At 43.5% G+C, this 22,714-nt stretch overlaps 1 protein-coding gene and 1 non-coding gene across 4 annotated transcripts in view; both read left to right on the forward strand.

Moving 5' to 3' along the window:
- Positions 1-46: 46 nt before the first annotated feature.
- Positions 47-141, forward strand: trnai-uau (transfer RNA isoleucine (anticodon UAU)). The gene is made up of 2 exons: positions 47-84; positions 106-141. It is a non-coding gene; the product is annotated as a tRNA-Ile (tRNA).
- A 6,917-nt stretch (positions 142-7,058) lies between these two features.
- Positions 7,059-22,714, forward strand: part of LOC106589410 (protein phosphatase 1B) — a 34,901-nt gene continuing 19,245 nt past the window's right edge. Inside the window, exons 1-2 of one of the 3 annotated variants that reach the window (XM_014179368.3) lie at positions 7,059-7,412; positions 20,310-20,801. In XM_014179368.3, the coding sequence (XP_014034843.1) occupies positions 20,319-20,801 (483 nt within the window). In that variant the 5' untranslated portion in view covers positions 7,059-7,412; positions 20,310-20,318. Of the gene's footprint in view, positions 7,413-20,306; positions 20,802-22,714 lie in introns of all 3 variants that reach the window. The other 2 variants (XM_014179367.3, XM_014179371.3) reach the window with 2 other exon arrangements.

Raw genomic sequence — 22,714 nt, forward strand, 5'->3', positions numbered from 1 at the left:
ACAAACATGACATTCTTCAACGGAATTCCTAGTCGGCAATATTGGGGCTCCAGTGGCGCAATCGGTTAGCGCGCGGTACTTATACAGCAGTATTTCAGTTGAGCTATGCCGAGGTTGTGAGTTCGAGCCTCACCTGGAGCAGAGAATTTTTAACTGATCCCGCTTATCGAACGGCGGAGAAGAAAAGCACAACCAATGATTTATATATACACAGGATCAATGACAAGGAGTGCTGTTTTGAAGTCACCGAGACTCCATCTTGGAACTCCCCCACCGTTGAGAAAAATATATTGGGAACTATAGAAATGCATTTATTAATGTCTACATTCATTTTTGCCACGTTTATGATATTACAGACACTTTAATGCTTACATTTAAAATAATATTATGTGAGCTAAACATAAACATAAAAAAATATAAAACAATTTTCCTTCAATTATAATTGTTCTAATGTTATTGTGGCCACTACAACAAAATAATACTTAATAATACCTAAATACATGTAATTTTGTAATACATGTAATTGAATTGCATATTTCACTTATATTTCTTGCGCAATGCTGTAGATTTCCATTCATTCCTATGGAGACTGCTTCTTCTGAGCAGGGCTGTCTAATCCTGTTCCCGGACAGCTAAACACCCTCCTATATGTTTTCGCTCCAACCTCAGCTGTAACTAACCTGGTTCATTTTATCAACCAGCTAATTATTAGAATCAGTTGCGCTAGATACGTTTTGGAATTAAAATATGTTGGTAGCTCTCCAGGAACCGGGTTGGAGAGCCTGAGAAGTGCTAATATGGCCGACCAAGTGGCTTCAAAGTCTCTCATTGGCCAATACATAGCATCAGAAATTCAGGGTTTATTGGCGCTTTCAAGACAACTGGAAACTCGGGAAAAAAATAGGTCAGATCATGATGTCAGTGATCTTGAGGTCGGAAAGTCGGATCTGAGAAAGATGTTGTTTCCGACTTGAAATTCCGAGTTGGGTGACCGTTCAAAAATATTTTTCCCAGTCAGAACTATTTTTTTCCCCCAGTTGTTTTGAACGAGGCATAATACATAATTGATATGTGGTGTCATCTCTGTATTTATGATGTTTTCAATGCCGAGTTCAAAACAACTTGGAACTCGGAAATCTCTGACCCCCGACTTCAGTGCACTCAAGACAACTGTGAACAAGCTGCGACGGTGAAAAATAGTTTTGAACGGTCATCCAAGTCGGAATTCTAACTCGAGAACTCGGGCCTCTAGAGCTCCGACTTTCCGACCTGAGGATAACTGACGTCATGACTTGACCTAGTATTTTTCCGAATTCCCAGTTGTCTTGAACGCACCACAAGACAGCTGGGAACTCCGGAAAAAACGAGGTCAAATCATTCCGTCAGTGATCATCAGGTCGGAAAATCGAAGCTCTAGAAAGATGCCCGATATTTGCGTTGTACGTGTTCAAATAGTGCTTTAACCTGTTGGGGATAGCTGCTCAAGAGTACACCCTACTGGTAAACAAGCAACTGACTAGCAGAGGGTCTCTCTACCCGTTGGAAATATGTTAAAAGGTTTACTTAAAAGGTTAAAAGGAAACATTGTTTTGCTGTTGCAGATGTTAGTGACTTTTTCCATTGTGCATTTGTCGTAATGAAAGTACTGTATGAAACGACTGTTTCATAATCATAACAACGCAAACTGCGTGTGATCTGTACTTCTCCACCAGAGGGAAGCATATATCACAACCAGCCCCAACCCAGTCTTCCCAAATCTTTGTTCTTTGTCCCATTGCCGCAGTATAGTAGCCTACACATCTTATTTTAAATCAAATCAAATTTTATTGGTCACATACACGTGATTAGCAGATGTTATTGCGGGTGTAGCGAAATGCTTGTGCTTCTATCTCCGACAATGCAGTAATATCTAACAAGTAATATCTAACAAATTACACAACATATACCCAATAAACACAAATCTAAGTAGGAATGAATTAAGACTATATACATATATGGACGAGACTACTCATTCAAGGGGTTTTCTTTATTTTTACTATTTTATACATTGTAGAATAATAGTGAAGACATCAACACTATGAAATGACACATATGGAATCACGTAGTAACCAAAAAAGTGTTAAACAAATCAAAATATACTTTAGATTTTAGATTCTTCAAAGTAGCCACCCTTTGCCTTGATGACAGTTTGGCACACTCTTGGCATTCTCTCAACCAGCTTCATGAGGTAGTCACCTGGAATGCATTTCAATTAACAGGTGTGCCTTGTTAAAAGTTAATTTGTGGGATTTCTTTCCTTCTTAATGCGTTTGAGCCATCAGTTCTGTTGCGACAAGGTAGGGGTGGTGTACAGAAGATAGGCCTATGTGGTAAAAGACCAAGTCCATGTTATGGCAAGAACAGCTCAAATAAGCAAAGAGAAACGGCAGTCCATCATTATTTTAACACATGAAGGTCAGTCAATGCGGAACATTTCAAGGACTTCGAAAGTTTCTTCAAGCGCAGTCGCAAAAACCATCAACTTCTATGATGAAACTGGCTCTCATGAGGACCACCACAGGAAAGGAAGATGCAGAGTTACCTCTGCTGCAGAGGATAAGTTCATTAGAGTTAACTGCACCTCAGATTGCAGGCAAAATAAATGCTTCAAAGAGTTAAAGTAACAGACACATCTCAACATCAACTTTTCAGATTAGACTGCGTGAACCAGGCCTTCATTGTTGAATTACTGCAAAGAAACCACTACTAAAGGACACCAATATTAAGAAGAGACTTGCATGGGCCAAGAAACACAAGCAATGGACATTAGACTGGTGGAAATCAGTCCTTTGGTCTGATGAGTCCAAATAAGAGATTTTTGGTTCCAATGGCTGTGTCTAGGTGAGATGCAGAGTAGGTGAATGGATGATCGCCACGTGTGGTTCCCACCGTGAAGCATGGAAGAGGAGGTGGGATGGTGTGGGGGTGCTTTGCTAGTGACACTGTCTGTGATTTATTTAGAATTCAAGGCCACTTAACCAGCATGACTACCAGAGTATTCTTCAACGATATGCCATCTCATCTGGTTTGTGCTTACTGGGACTATCATTTGTTTTTCAACAGGACAATGACCCAAAACACACCTCCAGGCCATGTAAGGGCTATTTGACCAAGAAGGAGAGTGATGGAGTGCTGCATCTGATGACCTGGCCTCCATAATCACCCGACCGAAACCCAATTGAGATGGTTTGGGATGAGTTGGACCACAGAGTGAAGGAAAAGCAGCCAACAAGTGTTCCGCATATGTGGGAATTCCTTCAAGACTGTTGGAAAAGCATCCCAGGTGAAACTGGTTGAGAGAATGCCAAGAGTGTGCAAAGCTGTCATCAAGGCAAAGGGTGGCTACTTTGAAGAATCTCAAATCTAAAATATATTTTGATTTGATTAACACCTTATTTGTTACTACATGAGTCCATATGTGTTATTTCATAGTTTTGATGTTTTCACTATCGTTCTACAATGTAGAAAATAGTAAAAATAAAGAAAAACCCTTGAATGAGTAAGTGTGTCCAAAGTTTTGACTGGTACTGTATATATATTTTTTGTTGTTGTTGTAATTTAACCCCCTTTTTCTCCCCAATTTCATGATATGGTGCTCCAGAATGGCACAGCGGTCTAAGGCACTGCATCTCAGTGCTTAAGGCATCACTCCAGGCACATTGGTTCGGATCCAGGCTGTGTCACAACCGGCCGTGATTGGGAGTCCCATAGGGCGGCGCACAATTGGCCCAGCATCGCCCGGGTTTGGCTGGTGTAGGCTGTCATTGTAGATAAGAATTTGTTCTTACCTGACTTGCCTAGTTAAATGGTTAAAACAAAAGAAATATCCAAATGCGATCCAATTACAAGCTTGTCTCATCCCTGCAACTCCTCAACGGGCTAGGGAGAGGCAAAGGTTGAGTCATGCGTCCTCCGAAACATTACCTGCCAAGCCGCGCGGCTTCTTAACACTCGCTCGCTTAACCCGGAAGCCAGCTGCACCAATGTGTCGGAGTTAACACTGTTCAACTGACAACCGGAGTCAGCTTGCAGGCGCCTGGCCCGCCACAAGGAGTCTCTTGAGCGCAATGAGCCAAGTAAAGCCCTCTGGCCAAACCCTCCCCTAAGTAAAGCCCCCTGGCCAAACCATCCCCTAATCTGGACGACGCTGAGCCAATTGTGCGCCACCTAATGGGACTTTCGGCCACTGATCAAATCAAATCAAATGTATTTATAAAGCCCTTCTTACGTCAGCTGATATCTCAAAGGGCTGTACAGAAACCCAGCCTAAAACCCCAAACAGCAAGCAATGCAGGTGTAGAAGCACAGTGGCTAGGAAAAACTCCCTAGAAAGGCCAGAACCTAGGAAGAAACCTAGAGAGGAACCAGGCTATGAGGGGTGGCCAGTCCTCTTCTGGCTGTGTCGGGTGGAGATTATAACAGAACATGTTCAAATGTTCATAGATGACCAGCAGGGTCAAATAATAATAATCACAATGGTTGTCGAGGGTGCAACAGGTCAGCACCTCAGGAGTAAATGTCAGTTGGCTTTTCATAGCCGATCATTCAGATTATCTCTACCACTCCTGCTGTCTCTAGAGAGTTGAGAACAGCAGGTCTGGGACAGGTAGCACGTCCGGTGAACAGGCCAGGGTTCCATAGCCGCAGGCAGAACAGTTGAAACTGGAGCAGCAGCACGGCCAGGTGGACTGGGGACAGTAAGGAGTCATCAGGCCAGGTAGTCCTGAGGCATGGTTCTAGGGCTCAGGTCCTCCGAGAGAGAGAAGGAAAGAAAGCAAGAAAAAGAGAAAGAAAGAGAGAATTAGAGAGAGCATACTTAAATTCACACAGGACACCGGATAAGACAGGACAAATACTCCAGATATAACAGACTGACCCTAGCCCCCCGACACATAAACTACTGCAGCATAAATACTGGAGGCTGAGACAGGAGGGGTCGGGAGACACTGTGGCCCCACCCAACAATACCCCCAGACAGGGCCAAACAGGCAGGATATAACCCCACCCACTTTGCCAAAGCACAGCCCCCACACCACTAGAGGGATATCTTCAACCACCAACTTACCATCCTGAGACAAGGCCGAGTATAGCCCACAAAGATCTCCACCACGGCACAACCCAAGGGGGGGCAACCCAGACGGATGTTTTTTTAATTCAGGAAGTTAATTGAAATTCAATTGATGAAATGAAAACTGACCAGTAATTTCTATGAATACATTTAAATTAATGAATTAAAGACTCCATGGCTGAGTCCAGGGCCACCCAAAAAATATTGGAGCCAGGTGGGGGCAGGTTGCAATGTAAAGCTTACAGAACATTGTTTAAAGGGGCTAGCCACCAAGCAAATGTTAGAACTTTGACATATTTGTGACATTTCTATTACCAATGTTTCATTGTGCAATCAAATATGTGTGTAAGAGTGTGTGTGTGTGTGTGTGTGTGTGTGTGTGTGTGTGTGTGTGTGTGTGTGTGTGTGTGTGTGTGTGTGTGTGTGTATATAAACTCTGTAAAATGTGTTAACTGCGAATGAACAACAAAAATATTGTAGTGATGATGTGACATAGATATCTGATTTCTGGACTGAAAATGAGAGTGTAAATCTGTGTCCCTTACCTATCCTTCATTCTTCCCTCCCTCCCTCTCTTCCTCTTTCTTTCATCCGGCCAAGGACACAATCACTGATCACAGTTTATCAGTGCTCAGATTTCAGTGTGTGTGTGTGTCACACTATTTTCTCCCTGCAGATTAGACAGGACAGTTTTTAATTTAGGATTCTGATCCGCTGCTATAAGACTCTAAATCCCCTGAAGGGGCCAGAGCAACACAGCCCCTGACCCCCTAGCCCTGGTTTCTTTCACACACACACACACACACACACACACACACACACACACACACACACACACACACACACACACACACACACACACACACACACACACACACACGCACACGCACACGCACACACACACACACACACCCCTAACCTCCAAGCTGACCAGACAGAGCCTGCGTGTGTTTGTGTTTGTTCAGGGAGGTAAACTGAGATTGAACATCCTGAGATCAGAGAAAAATGATAGAATTCTACCCACGCTAATCCTGCATTTTAGCAAATGAAAATACCCACTCTACTCACTCACTCACTCTACTCACTCACTCTACTCACTCACTCTACTCACTCACTCACTCACTCACTCACTCACTCAGGCCTGTGGCTGTGTGTCATAACACTTGTTGGCCTCAGGGAAAGCTGCTGTGATATCTGATGAGTTGGCCATTAATAAGACTGAGATTAATACTGCTGAAAAACACAAAGAAACACTACATGAAAACAAGCTCCCCTGGTCTTACAGGGAGGAGTAATTGCTGATATTCACACTAAAGACCCCAGACTGTCTGTCTGCACCATCTATTGTTGACCTCCCGCATCCTACTCTCTATAACTCTTCTCTCTCCCTCTCCTTTCTTTTTCTTTGGGGCTCCTGAGTGGCGCAGTGGTCTAAGGCACTGCATTCTGGTGTTAGAGACATCACTACAGACACCCTGGTTCAAATCCAGGCTGTATTACAACTCACTGTGATTGGGAGTCCCATAGAGCAGTGCACAACTGGCCCAGTGTTGTCTGGGTTTGGCTGGTGTAGGCTGTCATTGTAAATAAGATCTTGTTTCTAAACTGACTTTCCAAGATCAATGAAATGTTCTATATTTCTTTACTGTCACTCCCTCTCTCCTATGTGTATCTTAGGTGTTTTGAATCATCTAGTTGTACATCTTTTGAAGTATGGGAAGATCACATCATTGTCTAAAACTAAACACTCATTTTTTTGTTTTAACTGACTTTCAAACCCTGAGCTCATCTGCTGATGTCGGGACATGCCATTGGGGAAAACGAGCGCACCTTTGACAAACGTTAGACGGTTACACATCAACCAATGAAACGGCAGATTTCAACGGGGGCAGAGCTGATTGAAAGCGATTTCAATCAATCAATGTTAGCACCCTCGATAATTCTTGACCAATCACCGAACAAGTACCAAAAATAGCACCTCCTCTTGTTCAGCACCCAAAGGACGAAAGTGCGAGAATCGCCTGTGTTGTCTATTATAACCAATTCTTACTGTCCATATTTGTGTAGAAACGTACTGAACAGTTTTTTTTTGTTGATGTGAGAAACCTATTTGGTGTCAAACATGCGTAAAAACCTACGCCATCCAAGCAGGGAACCGCCGAGAAAGGAATTATCGCCGCTCATCTGAGGCCAAACTCGCATATTTTGTTTTGTCAAGTAAGGAAACAAAACAATATATCACCACGACGATACCCATTACTCAGGGACCTAAAAAAACATCTACATTCGTTTTACAGTTGGAAACGTAAGTATAAATGAAGAGGTTTAGCTAGGGGGCAGTCGTTGTGTTGGCTAGCTTGCTAACGTTAGCCTAGCATGGCCTATTCGCATTTAACTAGCTTACAACTGTAGCTGACGTTATCGTCACCAGTGATTGATTCTCGCATGAACATGAATTTGTGTGACGTTATTTTGAATTGCAGCTAACGTTTAACGTTAGTTATATGCTTTTGACTGTCAACGTCGTCTAAAAGGTACATCACTTGTTTTCAAATACTGTGCGTGGGCAGGGAAATGTCATTATTTTGCCAACTATTTAGCTAAATAGATAGCCGCTTATTTTTTTTTTAGGTGACACCTTTCTAACTAACGTCAGCTATCTAGCTAAATGTGGCGTTTGGTTTGTTGTCAGTTTTAACGCAACCAACAAACATCCGCACGTGCCAAAAATGACCTAATCTGATCAATCGTAATATTAGCACAGTTAATTATATAATCCAGTGGTTTCTAACCTTTTTCGGTTACTGTAAATTTGCCACCAACTGAATTCTGCTCTACCCGAAGTCATGTTCTTTTTACCCGTAGTAAGCATATTGTCTTAAGTACTCCCTGTGGCTAGGCTAAGTACCCCCAGGGGTCCTAGTAGCCGGCTATATTGTGGTAGGGTTATTTTTCGTCGCCACACCAGAACGATGCACAACGCAGGGAGTCAAACCAACAGACTCCCGATGTTGTCCCATTCACCTTGCCAGAAGATACTGACCCTACCGGTATACATACTTGTTTACACTGAGCGTGCAGCTGAGGTCGGAACACAATCATGGTTACATGACGTGGAACACACACACAGAGTAGTGACACTAGGTGCAATAGTGTTAACTTAGACAGAACCTTGTCATTTACACATCCCTATCTGTATTACTACTAGAAGACTGATAGGTATATTTCTTATTTAGAATATTCATGTTTAATTTTGTCAATATTCATAATGTACATAATGATTTTTTTTTTATTGACATTAAAATACTACTCATACTACAGAGCAAGCGGACAAGCTTAATATGACAGCAATTTCTGCTTTGTAGCATCTACAAATGAAACATGGAGTCTTAAAGGAGGCCAACTTTGATTCATTTTTTCTCAATTATGCTTTTAGATACAGTGCTTATATTGGCACCCTTGGTAAATATGAGCAAAACAAGCTGCAAAAAAAACATTTCTTTGCTGTTTATCCTCTTGGTCTTTCATTCAAAATATTCACACAAAATCAAACCTTTTAATTTGAAGTAAAATGATTGAAAAAAAATAAATGTGAAATATTTTTCTCAAACATGTGTGCCACAATTACTAGCACCCCTAGAAATTCTTATGAGTAAAATCTAACTGAAGTATATTCCCATTCATATTTTACATTTTTAAGGTCACCTGAGGGATTAGGAATACGTAAGTGGTATGCCTTGACTTCCTGTTTCACTGGGGTATAAATATGAGGTGACATACAGGCCAAGTTCATCCATCACTATGGGAAAGACCTGAGCATACAGTAATGATGTGCGACCAAAAGGTTGTTGAGTTGCACAAATCAGGAAATGGCTATGAAAAAATAGCTCAACATTTGAAAATGCCCATTTCCACTATCAGGGCAATAATTAACAAGTTTAAAGCACCTGGAGATGTTAACAATCAGCCTGGAAGAGGACGTGTGTCTATATTGACCCCATGCACAGTGAGGAGGATAGTTAGTGGCCAAAAAATCTCCAAGGATCACAGCTGGAGAATTGCAGACGTTAGTTGGGTCTTGGGGTCAGAAAGTCTCCAAAACTACGGTCAGACGCCACCTACGTAACAACAAGTTGTTTGGGAGGGTTGCCATAAAAAAGCCTTGGCTGTCATCAAACAACACTCAAGCTCCTACAGTTTGCCAGACATTACTGGAACTTTCAATGGGACCGGGTTCTATGGTCAGATGAGACCAAAATTGAGCTTTTTGGAAACAAACACAGTAGTGGGTTTGGCATAGACAGAAAGATATCCATGCAGAAAAGTACCTCATCCCCACTGAAGTATGGTGGTTTATCTTTGCTGTGGGCCTGTTTTTCTTCCAAAGGACCTGGACAACTTGTTAGGATACATAATATCATGGACTCCAAAGTACCAGCAGATATAAAATCAAAACCTGACTGCCTCTGCTAGGAAGCTTTAACTGGGCTTTGGTTGGATCTTCCAGCAGGACAATGAACCAAAGCACACCTCAACATAAACACAAAAATGGTTCACTGACCACAGAATCAATGTTTTGCCATGGCCATCCCAGTCCCCTGATCTAAACCCCATAGAAAACCTGTGGGATGAGCCGAAGAGGAGAGTCCACAAGCGTGGACCTCAGAATCTGGAGAGATTCTGTATGGAGGAATAGTCTCATCATAGTCTATCCTCCTTACCCATTACAGGAGAAAACAGCTCTGAGTTATCTTGGCAAAGGCAGGTTGCACAAAGTATTGAATGAAGGGATGCCAATAATTGTGGTGCACATATATTAGAGAAATATTTGTTTAATGTTAATTTATTTGTTTCAATTATTTTACTTTAATTAAAAGTTAGATTTTTGTGAATATTTTTTTTTTTTTACATCTATTGCGATTCTCACGATTTTACACTGAACAAAACTATAAATGCAACATTTCTAAGATTTTATACTGAGTTACATTTCATATAAGGAAATCAGTCATTTTAAATTAATTCAATATGCCCAATCTATGGATTTCACATGATTGGGAATACAGATATGCATCTGTTGGTCATAGAATACCTCAAAGTATGGGTGTGGATCAGAAAACCAGTCAGTGTCTTGTGTGACCACTGTTTGCCTCATGCAACGTGACACATCTCATTTGCATAGAGTTGATCAGGCTGTTGATTGTGGCCTGTAGAAAGTCGTCCCACTCTTCAATGGCTGTGCAAAGTTGCTGGATATTGGCGGGAACAGGGACATGCTGTTGTACATGCCAATCCAGAGCACCCCAAACATTCTCAATGGGTGACATGTCTGGTGAGTATGCAGGCCATGGAAGAACTGGGACATTTTCACATTCCAGGAGTTGTGTTCAGATCCTTGTGACATGGTTGTGCATTATCATGCTGAAACATGAGGTGATGGTGGTGGATGAATGGCACGACAATGGGCCTCAGGTTTTCGTCATGGCATCTCTGTGGCCATCGACGGTGAGCATTTTCCCACTGATCCCGCAGGGGAAGAAGCTGGATGCGTTTCGCTACACCCGCAGTAACATCTGCTAAATATGTGGCCAATAAAATTAGATTTGATGTGGAGGACCCAGGCTGGCGTGGTGACACGTGGTCTGCGGTTGTGAGGCCGGTTGGACGTACTGCCCAATTCTCTAAACCGCGTGATCATTACACAGGTGTGCCTTGTGCTGGTGACAAAAGGCCACCAAAATGTGCAGTTGTCACAACATAATGCCACAGATGTCTCAAGTTGAGGGAGAGGGCATTTCACTGCAGGAATGTCCACCAGAGGTGTTGCCTGAGAATTTTATGTTAATTTCTGTACCATAAGCTTAATCAGTTTCTTGATATGCCACACCTGTCAGGTTATTGGATTATCTTGGCAGAGGAGAAATGCTCACAGAGATGTAAACGAATTTGAGCAAAATAAGCTTTTTGTGTGTATGGAACACTTCTGGATCTTTTGTTTCAGCTCATGAAACATGGGAACAACACTACATGTTGCGTTTTCTATTTTTGTTCAGTGTATGCGTTGCGATTCGATGTTCCTAAGATATTTCTGCTGCTGATGGATGAGGGAGCCATGAGAAAAATAGTTTTGATCAGTCATGGAAAAAAGTGCTAAAAACAAATTGGCTCCCTATTTAAAAAGATGGAGAACAAGCTATGACATTTGATGCAGTTAAAACTAGATTTCTTTCTCCCATCACTACGAGGGAAGTGGAGTGCGAGGTTCAGTACAGGATCGTGTTCAGATGGTGTGACAGGCTTGCTTCTGTCCCTCTCCTTGCCCCAGTAGTCACCCACGAAGCATCGTTACCGATTGCTTCACAAAAGCCACGGCCCTTGCATAGCAAAGGAAACTACCTCAAGTTTTCAGAGTGGGTGATGTCACAGATTTAAATGCTACTCGCGCGCACTGCTTATTCGTTAGCCATTTCACACCGGTTACATCTGCACAAAAATATTTTGGAACAAGTCTTTGTATTTCTTATTGGACAGGTAACAATACTTGTTTCCTCCCCTGGTCCTGGAGAGCTACAGTTTCAGCAGGCTTTAGTTCCAGCCCAGCACTAACAGGCGTGATGTTAAACTAATCAATTCATCAAGATCTCTGTTAGCTATATCAGGTGTGCTGGGATGTAGATCTGAATGGACTGGATAGGTTTCCACCCATTCTGATGGCAAGCTGAAGCAATTGTCTTAATGCTTACAAATCCAACCATCCTACCTAATGATTATCATACGTTTTTGTTACATTTATCCAATCTTTTTTGTTTAGGGGCTAGGTACTACGGTTTGAGGAGTTGATTTGGGACAGCCACGTCCGCTACTGTCATAGGATGCCACCTTTCCAACAACTTAGTTAATCAAATGTCTGCACTGCTAGAGCTGCCCCGGTCAACTGTAAGTGCTGTTATTGTGAAGTGGAAACGTCTAGAAGCAAAAACGTCTCAGCCACGAAGTGGTAGGCCGCACAAGCTCACAGAATGGGACCGGTGAGTGCTGAAGCGCCTAGCTCATAAAAATCGCCTGTCCTCGGTTATAACACTCACTACCAAGTTCCAAACTGCTTCTGGAAGCAACGTCAGCTTAAGAACTGCCAAAGAACACAAGCCTAAGATCACCATGCGCAGTGCCAAGTGTCGGCTGGGGTGGTGTAAAGCTCACCGCCATTGGACTCTGGAGCAGCGGGAACGCTTTCTCTAAAGTGATGAATCACGCTTCACCATCAGGTAGCCTGATGGACGAATCTGGGTTTGGCGGATGCCAGGAGAACGCTACCTGCCCCAATGCATAGTGACAACTGTAAAGTTTGTTGGAGGATGAATAATGGTCTGGGGCTGTTTTTCATGGTTCGGGCTAGGCCCCTTAGTTCAAGTGAAGGGTAATCTTACAATGACATTCTAGATGAATCTGTGCTTCAAACGTTGTTGCAACAGTTTGGGTTTCAGCATGACAATGCCCCTGTGCACAAAGCAAGCTCCATACAGAAATGGTTTGTTGAGAACGGTGTGGAAGAACTTGACTGGCCTGCACAGAGCCCTGACCTCAACCCCATCGAACACCTTTGGGATGAATCAGAATGCCGACTGCGAGCCAGGCCTAATAGCCCAACATCAGCGCCCGACCTCACTAATGCTCTTGTGTTTGAATGGAAGCACGTCCCCGCAGCAGTGTTCCAACATCTAGTGGAAAGCCTTCCCAGAAGAGTGGAGGCTGTTATAGCAGCAAACGGGGGGACCAACTCCATATTAATACCCATCATTTTGGAATGAGATGTTCGACGAGCAGGTGTCCACATACTTTTGGTCATGTAGTGTAATTAGCACATGTTATCGCAGGTGCAGCGAAATGCTTATGTTTCTAGCGCCAACAGTGCAGTATATACCTACCAATACACACAAATCCCCCAAAATGCTTTAAGAAATATCAGAAAGAGCAATCTCCAGAAATGATCAAATGACAACCCTGTTTTGTAAACTTTTAAATATCAATCTCAACTGTTTTTTTTGTAAATCTTTTGATGAAGACTTGACTCTCATGGTGGGGAATGCAAAAAGTCACTTTCTGAGCACTTATACAATGGGGAAATATTTATGGAAGGTTTTGATCAAATCAAAAGGGGTTCTGTCAAAAAATGATTGAATTCAAATAGGTTGTAATGTCACGTGCACAAGTACAGAGAGATTCCTTTCTTGCAAGCCTAATGGAATACTCTAAATGGATCTGTGAACAGTTGGAAAAGTCACGAATGTGTGTGACCACAGAGCTGTACTCTGCGCTCATTAGAGTTATGTAATCACTGGCCTCCACTTCCCTCTGCTGAGCCAGTGGTTCTTGACAACCATGTGTGGCTGTGGGAGATCTGAGACCTGGTTTCGGCTTGTGGTTTTAAGTTGGGCGACATCAGTTTCGAGGGTTGAGTGGTCGAGAGTCTGTGGTTTCGTCCCTGAGCTGGTGTGTATGTGTCGCAATAACACCTATGGCACTTTTTGTGTGTGTGTGTGTGTGTGTGTGTGTGTGGGACTCCATCCAAATGCCACAGGAGAATAAAGGGGATACTAAGAAGGAAGCTGGAGCTTTGTGATTCCCTGCCGTTTCAGGCTGGGCAATGTAACTAGTTCCTCCTCTCTAACGCATGCGCGCGCGCACACACACTGCTCCCATTTTTTGAGTGCCTGTGTGAGGTAGCTGAATGAAGCCTAGACTGCATGTTTGGTTGCTAGGCAACAGAAGTGAGTTTGTTTTATTTTAGAGTTGTACTGCCTAACATGACAGACCTTCTGTACACACACACACACACACACACACACTTGATATAGACCCAGTCGGTATTAGAATATCACTGCCTGCCTGTGGGGAAAACAAGTCTGTGGTTACCTAGGTTACCCCATTGGCTAGCAGCCAATTGAGTGAATGCTAGCTAGCTACCAACACGAACAAACAGACTGTACAGCTACAAGAAGTGAGTGGAGTTACAAACGGAATGTACTAAACAAGTTAAATGTCTTGCATGTGATGAAATGTTTTCCACACACATAGCTACGTGTAGCCTACTTGGACACCGTGTTCCCACGCCTAATAGCCTGAAGCCACAGGGCTCTTCTCACAGGCTCTGTTTCCCTACCTGGGAGCATTGTGAACCAGAAGTCAGGATTTTTCACCTGGCTACATGTACAGTACCACTCAAAAGTTTGGACACGCCTACTCATTCAAGGGTTTTTCTTTCTTTTTACTCTTCATTGTAGAATAATAGTGCAGACATCAAAACTATGAAATGATAACATTTACATTTAAGTCATTTAGCAGACGCTCTTATCCAGAGCGACTTACAAAATGGTGCATTCACCTTATGATATCCAGTGGAACAACCACTTTACAATAGTGCATCTAAATCTTTTAAGGGGGGGGGGGGGGTTAGAAGGATTACTTTATCCTATCCTAGGTATTCCTTAAAGAGGTGGGGTTTCAGGTGTCTCCGGAAGGTGGTGATTGACTCCGCTGTCCTGGTGTCGTGAGGGAGCTTGTTCCACCATTGGGGTGCCAGAGCAGCGAACAGTTTTGACTGGGCTGAGCGGGAACTGTGCTTCCTCAGAGGTAGGGGGGCCAGCAGGCCAGTGGTGGATGAACGCAGTGCCCTTGTTTGGGTGTAGGGCCTGATCAGAGCCTGAAGGTACGGAGGTGCCGTTCCCTTCACAGCTCCGTAGGCAATCACCATGGTCTTGTAGCGGATGCGAGCTTCAACTGGAAGCCAGTGGAGAGAGCGGAGGAGCGGGGTGACGTGAGAGAAGTTGGGAAGGTTGAACACCAGACGGGCTGCGGCGTTCTGGATGAGTTGCAGGGGTTTAATGGCACAGGCAGGGAGCCCAGCCAACAGCGAGTTGCAGAAATCCAGACGGGAGATGACAAGTGCCTGGATTAGGACCTGCGCCGCTTCCTGTGTGAGGCAGGGTCGTACTCTGCGAATGTTGTAGAGCATGAACCTACAGGATCGGGTCACCGCCTTGATGTTAGTGGAGAACGACAGGGTGTTGTCCAGGATCACGCCAAGGTTCTTAGCACTCTGGGAGGAGGACACAAGGGAGTTGTCAACCGTGATGGCGAGATCATGGAACGGGCAGTCCTTCCCCGGGAGGAAGAGCAGCTCCGTCTTGCCGAGGTTCAGCTTGAGCTGGTGATCCGTCATCCACACTGATATGTCTGACAGACATGCAGAGATGCGATTCCCCGCCTGGTTATCAGAAGGGGGAAAGGAGAAGATTAATTGTGTGTCGTCTGCATAGCAATGATAGGAGAGACCATGTGAGGATATGACAGAGCCAAGTGACTTGGTGTATAGCGAGAATAGGAGAGGGCCTAGAACAGAGCCCTGGGGGACACCAGTGGTGAGAGCGCATGGTGCGGAGACAGATTCTCGCCACGCCACCTGGTAGGAGCGACCTGTCAGGTAGGACGCAATCCAAGCGTGGGCCGCGCCGGAGATGCCCAACTCGGAGAGGGTGGAGAGGAGGATCTGATGGTTCACAGTATCAAAGGCAGCAGATAGGTCTAGAAGGATGAGAGCAGAGGAGAGAGAGTTAGCTTTAGCAGTGCGGAGAGCCTCCGTGACACAGAGAAGAGCAGTCTCAGTTGAATGCCCAGTCTTGAAACCTGACTGATTAGGATCAAGAAGGTCATTCTGAGAGAGATAGCAGGAGAGCTGGCCAAGGACGGCACGTTCAAGAGTTTTGGAGAGAAAAGAAAGAAGGGATACTGGTCTGTAGTTGTTGACATCGGAGGGATCGAGTGTAGGTTTTTTCAGAAGGGATAACCATGAATAAAAAACCTTGAATGAGTAGGTGTGTCCAAACTTTTGACTGGCACTGTTCATTGAACAACACAGCAGCTTTTCAGCATGTTTTGTTGTTTCTCTATAACAAAACATGGACGTCGCAGTTGGCTCCTTTTTTAAATGGGGCTCAATTGGAAATAATGTTTGTTTTATCCAATTTGTGGGCGTAGTTGGGGAATTCTTTATTACGTGGATATCGACTCTGCGTATAGGGACGAAGGGGTAGCCTAGTCTTAGAAGAGAGGGAGTGATAGGGGTACAGTAACCAATGTAGTGTTAGGGGGATTGTAGAGGCTGAGAGGGAGTGATAGGGGGCTAGTAGAGGGACAGGGGGATAGTTGAGGGAGTGATGGGGAATAGGGGGCTAGTAGAGGGATAGGGGGATAGTAGAAGGAGGGATAGGGGGATAGTTGAGGGATAGAGGGAGTGATAGGGGGCTAGTAGAAGGAGGGATAGGGGGCTAGTAGGAGGGATAGAGGCTAGTTGAGGGCTAGTGGGAGTGATGGGGGGCTAGTGGGAGTGATGGGGGGGCTAGTGGGAGTGATGGGGGGGCTAGTGGGAGTGATGGGGGCTAGTAGGAGTGATAGGGGGCTAGTAGAAGGAGGGATAGGGGGATAGTTGAGGGCTAGAGGGAGTGATAGGGGTCTAGTAGAGGTATGAATGGGGTGTCTTCCCCACCTTGAGCCTGAAACCCAAACCACACACTATTAATAGACTGTGTTTTTACAGAGCATCATGGCTTGTGTGTTCCCCACTGGCTCTCACCCACACACACTCTCATTCTTCTGAGGCCAGCTGGGGAGTCATTCTTTGTGCCTACCAACCTTTTTTGGGCACATGCCTGTCGTGCATGTGTGCGCGCTCACGCGATTTAGGGCTGGTTGATTTGGAATAAATCATTGTTGTTGTTTTTTTCAAACTTAATCTCTGTTTTATTTTTCTCTAAGCTTTGTTGCACCATTTTTAAAGGTCAATAGACTGCATTTTCAAGCAGCCAGCAATAATCTAATGAATTCAGGGCTTGTGTAATTATACCTAGGCTACATATAGGCCTTCCACAACCATAAGACCCACTAATAATTCTATCAAAATGGGTTTACCTGCTTTTTTGTAATCACTGATCTGGCTTTCAAGTCTCTATGAAAATGCCCTTTTTGTTACAAATTTAACCAGAACCATGCATAATTCACTAATAATGACCAACTTCTTATAGTAGGCATTATAGAAAATTAACACACATCTCATAAACAATCTCAAGCCCATGTTCTAGTGAGTAGCCAGCTAATCTTTATTTCAACTGGAGTCAACTTGGATCTATTTGCTAGCTAACAAGGCAAAACAGTTGAACTTTTATGAGCACACCCTCCTGTCTGACTTATGCTGTTTGAAATTTGAACAGCATGCTAGCCTGTCCACTTTGCTTAGATGTTGAAATCAATAAATGCATATTTTTATGTTCATTGCAAATGTATAAAACACAAACTAGAAAGCTAGCAAATAATGGCTATAATCCTGCTGGCGATACGTGGCACTGCACTGCTCGACAAACTTACAATACTTTTTCCAGAATCGATGTTCATGGATACTCCAGTGTTAGTAGGGTCTGCTCTGCACTAACATTCTCATCTATTACAGTAAAATATCTCTGTTTCATGGTCCATATGACCTATTCTGTTGGACCAAACCTCAAATGCAAATACCGAGATGAAACGGCTTTTCAGAGAAGAAGTAGTGATCTTTTATCTCTGTTGTGTGAGAGAATGGGAAGGAACACACAGCACAGGACGAGCGAATGAGACGAGTCAAAAAATACATAAATGCTCCATGAAAAACTTTATTTTCTTGTGATACAGGCATTTGGAATTTCGTGCTGAACCATAAATTAGATTTAATGAAATTAATTCGATACAGTGCCTTCAGAAAGTGTTCATACCCCACACATTTTGTTGTTACAGCCTGAATTTAAAATTAAGTAGTTTTTTTTTCTCACCCATCTATATACAATACCCAATAATGACAGTGAAAACATGTATTTTGAAAATAAAATAAAATACTGAAATATCTATCTAATTTACAAGTATGCACACCCCTGAGTCAATACTTTGTAGAAGCATCTTTGGCAGCGATTTAGAGCTGTGAGTCTTTCTTGGTAAGTCTGTAAGAGCTTTCCACACATGGATTGTGCATCATTTGCCCATTTTTATTATTTTCAAAATTCTTCAAGTTCTGTGAAATTGGTTGTTGATCATTGCTAGACAACCATTTTCAGGTATTGCTATAGACTTTCAAGTAGATTTAAGTCAAAACTGTAACTCGGCCACTCTGGAACATTCACTGTCTTGGTAAGTAACTCCAGTGTTGACTAGCTAGCGCCACATCTTTTTCTGTTGGGTTTTCAGCAGTTGGCATCCAACTTTCTGCTGTGTTACTACTGTACTAGAGTGCCCCTGCCTCCCACCTGTGTACAGGAGTCCTAGCATAAAAATTGACCATTGACCAGTATAAAGAGGGGTTCCTGCAGATGCAGGAATGCTCCGAATTGCAGTTCTCAGTTGCACCTTTCTCAAGCAGATCATGCAGGCCCAGTAGTGTGTAATTTAGGCCCGCAATTCCAGGTATTCAAGGCGTGTGAGCATTCCTGCTAGTACCCAGTGTTTGCTAATGGCTGCCGAACACCTGCCCTGGCCGTCGTTAACAGTACTACGGGAAAACAGTGCCCGGCAGGCGGGGGCAAAGTGCACGGTCTACCGGTGTGCTAGCTAGCTACGTGTCTTGCCTCCCGCCTGCTGTGTACCGGAGTTCTTGCACAGCGTGTACACATGCCGCTGCACAGCCAGTGCTCTTCTTCCTTCGCTTGTAGTTGAGGTTTTCACTCTTAATCACACGTTTTGTTTAAAAAAATTAATAAATGTAAAACTACAAAAATGTTATGTTTTTAAGTCTACAGCAATGCTTAAACCATATCAGAAGACCACTCTTGAGGTCTCGGAACAATCAAACACAATTTGGGGGGAGTGTGTAGTTGCCCTTTTTTTCAATTGTGCCCCGACCAGGAGAATGTTAGGCTAGAGGTATTTTTGTACGATGTAGGCTACATGTAATGGCAGAATTCCCTGTGATTTGATACAAATCATGATATCATTCTGGGGGATAAAATGGCACCGGAAGAAATGGCAGCAGTTTTACGGGCGCCCAACCAATTGTGCTATTGTGGGGTTTTTTTCGCGTTATTTGTAACTTATTTTGTACATAATGTTTCTGCAACCGTATCTTACGGCAAAAAAGAGCTTCTGGATATCAGCACAGCGACCACTCACCTCGGATTAGACAAAGATTTTTTTCTACAACAAAGACGACGCACAAGACATTCTCCAAACACCCCACAGGACCGACATCCCCGTTATTTGTGTGCCCCCCCCAAACCCTCTTTTCACGCTGCTGCTACTCTCTGTTTATAATATATGTATAGTCACTTAACTATACATTCATGTACATACTACCTCAATTGGGCCGGCCAACCAGTGCTCCTGCACATTGGCTGACTGGGCTATCTGCATTCTGTCCCACCACCCGCCAACCCCTCTCTTATGCTACTGCTACTCTCTGTTCATCATATATGCATAGTCACTTTAACCATATCTACATGTACATACTACCTCAATCAGCCTGACTAACCGGTGTCTGTATGTAGCCTCGCTACTGTATGTAGCCTCGCTACTGTATATAGCCTGTCTTTTTACTGTTGTTTTATTGCTTTACCTACCTATTGTTCACCGAATACCTTTTTTGCACTATTGGTTAGGGCCTGTATGTAAGCATTTCACTTGTATTCGGCGCACGTGACAAATAACCTTTGATTTGCCAGGTAGGGCCTACTTTGCAGTCGACATCTTAATTGGGAAGGTTTTGGGAAAGCAATTAGAAATTGTTATTCAAACAGCGCATAACTGAATTGTGTATTGCGAAGATTCAACCAAGACTTCAAACCAAAGTTTTTGAATACCCATTGTTGCATACCCAAATCGTGATGCTGATAATAATACAATAGTGAACCAAAAACTAACATGACCAGCTGAAAAACATTTGTGGCACCCTAGTCACCAATAAAACATTTGGCTTCACACTGCCAAGTCAAAGGGTTGCAAATGCGAGTGTTTTGATCAGTTTTGAGCCTGTAATACTGCAGCTTGTGAATTGCATTGCCTACAATTGCTACCTAATGGACATGGTTAAAAGAGAAGTGTCAGGACCTCTTGAAGGGAACATTGGCCTATTGAAATATGACTGCGTTGATAATGTAGCTTAATGCATGTTCTCTCTGTACTCCCCCTCTGTCAGCAGTTTGTAGGTATGGGGGCGTTCCTGGACAAGCCTAAGACAGAGAAGCATACGGCCCATGGTGAGGGCAATGGGCTGCATTACGGCCTGAGCTCCATGCAGGGCTGGCGGGTGGAGATGGAGGATGCCCACACCGCCATGGTGGGCCTGCCCCACGGCCTCACCGACTGGTCCTTCTTCGCCGTCTACGACGGGCATGCTGGCTCCCGCGTTGCCAACTACTGCTCCGCCCACCTACTGGAGCACATCCTATCAGGGGGGGCGGAGTTCACCCCGGGGACTGGCTCAGTGGAAGGTGTAAAGGATGGGATCCGCACGGGCTTCCTGAAGATCGACGAATACATGCGCAGCTTCACGGACCTGCGACAAGGGCTGGACCGCAGCGGCTCCACGGCGGTGGGTGTGCTGCTAAGCCCCTTCCACTTCTACTTCATAAACTGTGGCGACTCCCGGGCCGTGTTGAGCCGAGATGGACGAGTTGGATTCTCTACACAGGTACAATATAATACACTAGATTAGGGATGCAAGCTATTATCCCTTACTGATGTCAGTCAGTCTAGATGAAGGGGAGGAGACTGGTTAAAGAAGGGCTTTTTAGCATTGAGACAATTGAGACATGGATTGTGTATGCGTGCTATTGATGGTGAATGGGCGAGACAAAAGATTTGTGTCTTTGAACGGGGTATGGTAGTAGGTGCCAGGCGCACCGGTTTGTGTGTGTCAAGAATTGCAATGCTGTTGGTTTTTCATGCTCAACAGTTTCCCATGTGTATCAAGAATGGTCCACCACCTAAAGGACATCCAGTCAACTTGACACAACTGCGGGAAGCATTGGAGTCAACATGGGCCGGCATCCCTGTGGAACGCTTTTGACATCTTTTATAGTCCATTCCCTGATGAATTGAGGCTGTTCTGAGGGCCAAAGGGGATATAACTCAATATTAGGAAGGTGTTCCTACTGTTTTGTACACTCGGTGTATACATTTCCACACTGAGGTTGGAATAATACTGTGAAATTGTTAAAATTAGTTTAATGCCTTTAGTGTGAGAGCTGTTTGAAAATACTGCCTGAAATTTCAGCCTGTTTTGGTGAGATGGAATGTGGTTTTGGCCTGCCTGGTGACATCACCAGCTGGTAAATTAGTTAACCTCTCTGGGGTATGTGGGACGCTAGCGTCCCACCCGCGGGACACACTATTCAACAGCCAGTGAAATAGCAGGGCGCCAAATTCAAAACAACAAAAATCTCATAATTCAAATTTCTCAAACATACAACTATTATATCCCATTTTAAAGATACCACTTCTCGTTAATCCAACCACATTGTCCGATTTCAAAAAGGCTTTACGGCGAAAGCATAACATTAGATTATGTTAGGACAGCGCCTAGACAAGAAAAACCACACAGCCATTTTCCAAGCAAGGAGAGGCGTCACAAAAACCAGAAATACAGCTACAATTAATCACTAACCTTTGATCTTCATCAGATGGCACTCATAGGCCTTCATGTTACACAATACATGTATGTTTTGCTCGATAAAGTTCATATTTGTATCCAAAAACCACATTTTACATTGGCGTGTAATGTTCAGAAATGTTTTGCCTCCCAAAACTTCCGGTGAATGAGCACATCAATTTACAGAAATACTCATCATAAACGTTGATAAAATATTCAACTGTTATTCAAAGAATTTTTGATAAACTTCTCCTTAACCTCTTACATCTAGACGTTCCGCTAGCGGAACACCTGCTCCAATATCCAATGATAGGCGTGGCGCGAATGACAAATTCCTCAAAAATACAAAAACTTCCATTTTTCAAACATATGACTATTTTACAGCATTTTAAAGACAAGACTCTCCTTTATCTAACCACACTGTCCGATTTCAAAAAGGCTTTACAGCGAAAGCAAAACATTAGATTATGTCAGAGTACCCAGCCAGAAATAATCAGACACCCATTTTTCAAGCTAGCATATAATGTCACAAAAAACAAAACCACAGCTAAATGCAGCACTAACCTTTGATCTTCATCAGATGACACACCTAGGACATTATGTTATACAATACATGCATGTTTTGTTCAATCAAGTTCATATTTATATCAAAAACCAGCTTTTTACATTAGCATGTGACGTTCAGAACTAGCATACCCCCCGCAAACCTCCGGTGAATTTACTAAATTACTCACGATAAACGTTCACAAAAAACATAACAATTATTTTAAGAATTATAGATACAGAACTCCTTTGTGCAATCGAGGTGTCCGATTTTAAAATAGCTTTTCGGTGAAAGCACATTTTGCAATATTCTGAGTAGATAGCCCAGCCATCACGGCTAGCTATTTAGACACCCACCAAGTTTAGCCCTGACCAAACTCCGATTTACTATTAGAAAAGTTTGATTACCT

Source organism: Salmo salar, chromosome 28, assembly GCF_965601325.2.
Source record: "Salmo salar chromosome 28, fSalSal1, whole genome shotgun sequence".
In the NCBI taxonomy this organism is placed as follows: Eukaryota; Metazoa; Chordata; class Actinopteri; order Salmoniformes; family Salmonidae; genus Salmo; species Salmo salar.